This window comes from Cherax quadricarinatus, chromosome 42 (assembly GCF_038502225.1).
Source record: "Cherax quadricarinatus isolate ZL_2023a chromosome 42, ASM3850222v1, whole genome shotgun sequence".
NCBI lineage: Eukaryota > Metazoa > Arthropoda > Malacostraca > Decapoda > Parastacidae > Cherax > Cherax quadricarinatus.
Window position 1 is genome coordinate 1,823,622 of NC_091333.1, and position 7,500 is coordinate 1,831,121.

The 7,500-nt window shown below is 43.7% G+C and overlaps 1 protein-coding gene across 1 annotated transcript in view; it reads right to left on the bottom strand.

Annotated features, from left to right (window-relative positions):
- The window catches only part of LOC128695569 (uncharacterized), an 854,631-nt gene that overhangs the window by 475,272 nt on the left and 371,859 nt on the right, over nt 1-7,500 (bottom strand). The window contains exons 8-9 of the mRNA XM_070093194.1: nt 5,264-5,334; nt 273-477 (exon numbers count right to left, since the gene is read on the bottom strand). Of these exons, the coding sequence (XP_069949295.1) occupies nt 273-477; nt 5,264-5,334 (276 nt within the window). The remainder of the gene's footprint in view (nt 1-272; nt 478-5,263; nt 5,335-7,500) is intronic.

A 7,500-nucleotide genomic window follows, 5' to 3' on the forward strand; every position in this document is an offset into this window, starting at 1 on the left:
CCACAACGTAATAACATGACGGATATTACCAAACCCATAAAGTGGTTTACAATCAGGTGGACTGAGTGACTATCCAGTGGGATAGTTTAATGTGCACCTACTATCATTAACAAGGGATACATGAACTATCAACTGTCCCCTGGGAGGGCTAGTAGTAACTATCCCCAGAGAGGCATAGCAGTACAGCTGCGTCAGTAAGACGATATATATTATGTAGTGTACTTCCCATTGATGTAAGGTGGGGAAGTACACACAAGGTGCATTGTACTCACCATTGATGTCACTGGGGTGTGGTGGAGGGAAGGCATCAACGGCAGGTTCATCACTCCGGGCGGAGCGGTTGAGGTTGGACTTCCTCTTGTGGGACTTGTCCCTATCCTCACCGCCCACCGCCCGCCGCCGCCCACCCCGCCCATCGCTGCCGCTGAGGGTGGAGTCCGCAGAATCCCCGCCCACGCCACCCGCACGACCCTCGGCCTGATACACAGAAATCACAGTTACACATAAGTTATATTTCACAAGAGTAATAGTGGTGCTAACAGTGCTTCTAACAATGGTGATCATTATTTATACATACATACATATATATATATATATATATATATATATATATATATATATATATATATATATATATATATATATATATATATATATATAAATGCATCATGTAGGAACAAGTGAATGTATATACAGAAAGGCCTCGATCAGCAGGATTCGAACCCACGTTTGTTTTTATTCATGAGTGTGATTTAGTTCTCCACGCGACGCCTTAGATCACTGAGCTACAGATGCATCAAAATATTAGGTAGTCTGGTTACCAGTGGTCACCAGTGAGTCTCCTCATGGTCTCCTGTTATATCATTCTCCTCCTGTATGTTCAAGCCTCACCAGCGATGTAATATCAATGATCCATGCAGGAACAATCTTTCTGTGTACAGTATTTTCCGGCATATAAGGCGCACGAGCATATAAGACAATGTTTGCAAGGAGTGGTAACGTAACGTTAGTAAACAACTGCTAAAGTGTAACAAAAAGACTACCATTGACCCTGACCTTGAGCATATAAGGCGCAGGATGATTTTCCAAGACTGAGGAAAAAAGTGCGCCTTATATGCCGGAAAAAGCAGCATTTACCTCCGCTTGTTTCTGTGTGGGGGGCACTGATACAGTATTGCAGGAAGATAATGAAATAACATCAAACTATGACAGAGGCTCACTGGTGTGCCCGGTGCTAGGAGAAAACATAACTTGTAACCTGGTAATCTAGCATGTTGACGCATCTGTAGCTGAGTGATCTTAGGCGTCAAGTGGAGAACTAAGTCACGCTCGTAGACACCAACAAATGTGTGTCCGAATCCTGCTGGCCTACACCTTCCTCTCTGTGTATTATTGTCCTCAATTTTCAATATCATTGTCCTGGGTATGAGCATAATTACCTTAATTATAAGCATGATAGTGCACATAATCAGGTCTCAGTAATTAAGGTAATCACCCGGGAGAGCTCACTAACTTCCCATTATCTGAACTTAAAACTTCCTTAATGAGGTGCACAATGATGCAAATTATTCTTGTGTGTTTTTTTTTTTTTTGTAAAATGATGAGCACTCAAACTTGAGGTATGACTTGTACCTCTCATTACTGCCTCTCACCTGAGGTATGACTTGTACCTCTCATTACTGCCTCTCACCTGAGGTATGACTTGTACCTCTCATTACTGCCTCTCACCTGAGGTATGACTTGTACCTCTCATTACTGCCTCTCACCTGAGGTATGACTTGTACCTCTCATTACTGCCTCTCACCTGAGGTATGACTTGTACCTCTCATTACTGCCTCTCACCTGAGGTATGACTTGTACCTCTCATTACTGCCTCTCACCTGAGGTATGACTTGTACCTCTCATTACTGCCTCTCACCTGAGGTATGACCTGTACCTCTCATTACTGCCTCTCACCTGAGGTATGACTTGTACCTCTCATTACTGCCTCTCACCTGAGGTATGACTTGTACCTCTCATTACTGCCTCTCATCTGAGGTATGACTTGTACCTCTCATTACTGCCTCTCATCTGAGGTATGACTTGTACCTCTCATTACTGCCTCTCACCTGAGGTATGACCTGTACCTCTCATTACTGCCTCTCATCTGAGGTATGACTTGTACCTCTCATTACTGCCTCTCACCTGAGGTATGACTTGTACCTCTCATTACTGCCTCTCACCTGAGGTATGACTTGTACCTCTCATTACTGCCTCTCACCTGAGGTATGACTTGTACCTCTCATTACTGCCTCTCACCTGAGGTATGACTTGTACCTCTCATTACTGCCTCTCATCTGAGGTATGACTTGTACCTCTCATTACTGCCTCTCACCTGAGGTATGACTTGTACCTCTCATTACTGCCTCTCACCTGAGGTATGACTTGTACCTCTCATTACTGCCTCTCACCTGAGGTATGACTTGTACCTCTCATTACTGCCTCTCACCTGAGGTATGACTTGTACCTCTCATTACTGCCTCTCACCTGAGGTATGACCTGTACCTCTCATTACTGCCTCTCACCTGAGGTATGACTTGTACCTCTCATTACTGCCTCTCACCTGAGGTATGACTTGTACCTCTCATTACTGCCTCTCATCTGAGGTATGACTTGTACCTCTCATTACTGCCTCTCACCTGAGGTATGACTTGTACCTCTCATTACTGCCTCTCACCTGAGGTATGACCTGTACCTCTCATTACTGCCTCTCACCTGAGGTATGACTTGTACCTCTCATTACTGCCTCTCACCTGAGGTATGACCTGTACCTCTCATTACTGCCTCTCACCTGAGGTATGACTTGTACCTCTCATTACTGCCTCTCACCTGAGGTATGACTTGTACCTCTCATTACTGCCTCTCACCTGAGGTATGACTTGTACCTCTCATTACTGCCTCTCACCTGAGGTATGACTTGTACCTCTCATTACTGCCTCTCATCTGAGGTATGACTTGTACCTCTCATTACTGCCTCTCACCTGAGGTATGACTTGTACCTCTCATTACTGCCTCTCACCTGAGGTATGACTTGTACCTCTCATTACTGCCTCTCACCTGAGGTATGACTTGTACCTCTCATTACTGCCTCTCACCTGAGGTATGACTTGTACCTCTCATTACTGCCTCTCATCTGAGGTATGACTTGTACCTCTCATTACTGCCTCTCACCTGAGGTATGACTTGTACCTCTCATTACTGCCTCTCACCTGAGGTATGACCTGTACCTCTCATTACTGCCTCTCACCTGAGGTATGACTTGTACCTCTCATTACTGCCTCTCACCTGAGGTATGACCTGTACCTCTCATTACTGCCTCTCACCTGAGGTATGACTTGTACCTCTCATTACTGCCTCTCACCTGAGGTATGACTTGTACCTCTCATTACTGCCTCTCACCTGAGGTATGACTTGTACCTCTCATTACTGCCTCTCACCTGAGGTATGACTTGTACCTCTCATTACTGCCTCTCATCTGAGGTATGACTTGTACCTCTCATTACTGCCTCTCACCTGAGGTATGACTTGTACCTCTCATTACTGCCTCTCACCTGAGGTATGACCTGTACCTCTCATTACTGCCTCTCACCTGAGGTATGACCTGTACCTCTCATTACTGCCTTTCACCTAAGACACTAAGATTTACCTGTTATCTTAACCAAACCATACCACAGGTCGGGTTAGAACCCGCGATCAGAGAGTCTCAAAACTCCAGCCCGTCGTGTTAGCCACTGGACCAGCTAGCTTCAGTAAGATTCATCCAACTAGGTATATTTCTATACCATAGGAAGGTTAGCATAGGCACCACTGTGACCACAAATACAAGTTTTTACAGACGAATCTCCCGCTAGCATGGCCGTGTTGACTTGAGCTAGAGTTCGTCACGACCACGCTAGCAGACGATTCGTCTGGTACCTGTGCTAACCTTCCTATGGTGTAGAAATATACCTAGTTGGATGAATCTTATTGTGGTTAGTTGGTCCAGTGGCTAACACGTCGGTCTGGAGTTTTGAGACTCTGGCCGCGGGTTCAAACCCCACCCTTGGTATGGTTTGTTTGCAATCGTGTCATTACGATTTCGTGAGACCTGTTATCTTACTTGTTCATAAGAAACAACAGATCAGCAATCCTGCCAGAGTGCAAAAAAACTAACGACCTTCCATTTCACATTCAACCAACGAGCTGACGGAGTGATTAGAGGCAGTATGGAGGCTTTGATAGTGACTGGAGTGATGGAGGAAGAATGGAGGCTTTGATAGTGACTGGAGGGATGGAGGGAGGGAGGAGTATAGAGACTCAAGTGATGAATGGAGTGATTCAAACCAGAATGGAGGCTATGACGGTGAATGGAGTGAGGGGAAGCAGCTTGGAGGGAGGGAGGGAGGGAGGGAAGGTTGTCATGGTGAAGGCAGCAGGAGAGTAATGAGAGGGAAGAAACGACGATCACCACATTACGATAGATGAAGGAAACAAAGAAGGAAGAAGAGAAGGAAGAGGAGGAAGAGGAGGAGGAAGAGGAAGAGGAGGTGGGTGTATGGAAAAATGACAACAAGAGTGATGGAGGACAGGCAACAGGAGAGAGGGTAGGCAACAGAAGGATGGAGAACAGGCAACAGGAGAGAGGGTAGGCAACAGAAGGATGGAGAACAGGCAACAGGAGAGAGGGTAGGCAACAGAAGGATGGAGGACAGGCAACAGGAGAGGGTAGGCAACAGAAGGATGGAGAACAGGCAACAGGAGGGAGGATGGAAGACATGCAACACGTAGAAAGTCACACAACTATCCTACAATACTGTGGCAGGAACAATTCCCGTCTAATCCACAATACCTTGACTTCTACAATTTCCTACCTATAATACCTTGGCTGGAACAATTCTGAACCTACCTATAATACCGTGGCTACAATAATTCACAACTAACCTGCAATACCGTGGTTGGAACACTATATAACTTATCCACAATACCGTGGCTACAATTCACAATTAACGCACAACACTGTAATCGGAACAATTCTCAATTAACCCACAATACCGTGGATGCAATATTCACAAATAATATGCAAAACCGTGGCTGGAACAACTCACAGCCCACAAAACCGTGGCTGGAACAACTCACAGCCCACAAAACCGTGGCTGGAACAACTCACAGCCCACAAAACCGTGGCTGGAACAACTCACAGCCCACAATTGCTAAAACAATTGAAGACAGTGGCAGGAGACAGTACCTGGTCTGGGAGACGCTTGAGCTGGGCGCGGTCTGGGGAGGCGTCTCCACGGCCTCTCTCTCCAACGTTCTCTGTATGTGTGGAGACAAAAATATTCATAGTTAGAACCACAACAACAATAACTACAATAACTGCAACAACAACTATACCAATAACAGCAACAACAACACATGCCAAAACACACACAATAAACCAATGTGTCTTGTTCGTTGCGCTAAGACAGGTATCTCTATACATCAATGTAAGTGTAAGGAACAGTGCAGAGTGCGGAGCCGCGAATTTTAATATAGTTCAATATTAGTGTTATTGGAAAGCTGAAGATAATCAGGTGTCCACAAGTCATCACACGGAAATAAATATCCCAATTTTTCCGAGAAAAAGGGCAAATTAGGACATATATATACAGAGCCCTAAACTAAGTCGAACATTCCACTAACACCAGATTAGAAGCCGAGCCGAAGAGGCATTCTCTTGCTATCTCAATAGATCAATATCCTAAATTACACAAGCACATTAAGTCTGAAGTGTCATTATCAAGTCACCAGCCTTGAAGTGTGGAAGTCTATCGGATGAGCCACAAATTATCACACGAAAACCAGTATTTAATTTTTTCTCGATTTCTTTCATATAAAAAGTAAATTAGGAACTGAATAGTGAAAAATAAATGCATACATTTGTCTTGTTTTCACAAATGTTCTAAAGTTTATTTAAGTCAGTAAGTTTTATCAAGGATTCTAGGACATTAAAGTACCAATAATAATAATAATAATAATAATAATAATAATAATAATAACGAGAACGAGATCATAAAAGAAAGAAAAGGTTAATTGTACTCTTAACAATGTCAAAATGAAGGAAAGAGAATATAACTGGCGAGGTTACTGACCCGGAGCAGAAGCTTGAACACACAACTTACATACACCTGAAATACCTGACCACTTAATTAAAAGCTGCAGACATAGTTCCTCTTTACAAAGGTAACAGCAGAACCCTGGTAAACTATTGCCTTTACAAAGGTAGCAGCAGAACCCTGGTAAACTATTGCCTTTACAAAGGTAGCAGCAGAACCCTGGTAAACTATTGCCTTTACAAAGGTAACAGAAGAGCCCTGGTAAACTATTGCTTTTACAAAGGTAACAGCAGAGCCCTGGTAAACTATTGCCTTTACAAAGGTAACAACAGAACCCTGGTAAACTATTGCCTTTACAAAGGTAACAGCAGAACCCTGGTAAACTATTGCCTTTACAAAGGTAACAGCAGAACCCTGGTAAACTATTGCCTTTACAAAGGTAGCAGCAGAACCCTGGTAAACTATTGCCTTTACAAAGGTAACAGCAGAGCCCTGGTAAACTATTGCCTTTACAAAGGTAACAGCAGAGCCCTGGTAAACTATTGCCTTTACAAAGGTAACAACAGAACCCTGGTAAACTATTGCCTTTACAAAGGTAACAGCAGAACCCTGGTAAACTATTGCCTTTACAAAGGTAACAGCAGAACCCTGGTAAACTATTGCCTTTACAAAGGTAGCAGCAGAACCCTGGTAAACTATTGCCTTTACAAAGGTAACAGCAGAGCCCTGGTAAACTATTGCCTTTACAAAGGTAGCAGCAGAACCCTGGTAAACTATTGCCTTTACAAAGGTAACAGCAGAGCCCTGGTAAACTATTGCCTTTACAAAGGTAGCAGCAGAACCCTGGTAAACTATTGCCTTTACAAAGGTAACAGCAGAACCCTGGTAAACTATTGCCTTTACAAAGGTAACAGCAGAACCCTGGTAAACTATTACCTTTACAAAGGTAACAGCAGAGCCCTGGTAAACTATTGCCTTTACAAAGGTAGCAGCAGAACCCTGGTAAACTATTGCCTTTACAAAGGTAACAGCAGAACCCTGGTAAACTATTACCTTTACAAAGGTAACAGCAGAGCCCTAGTAAACTATTACCTTTACAAAGGTAACAGCAGAACCCTGGTAAACTATTACCTTTACAAAGGTAACAGCAGAACCCTGGTAAACTATTACCTTTACAAAGGTAACAGCAGAACCCTGGTAAACTATTACCTTTACAAAGGTAACAGCAGAACACTATCATCTCACATCATCAGGATCTCTGACAAGCTGGTAAGACGTCACATTACAAACTTTATGGACAAGTTTAACCTTGACAATACAAGCCAACGAAGAGTTAGAGAGGAAGATCATGGTCGTCACAGTTGCTGACACAAGTGTGTTGGTTATA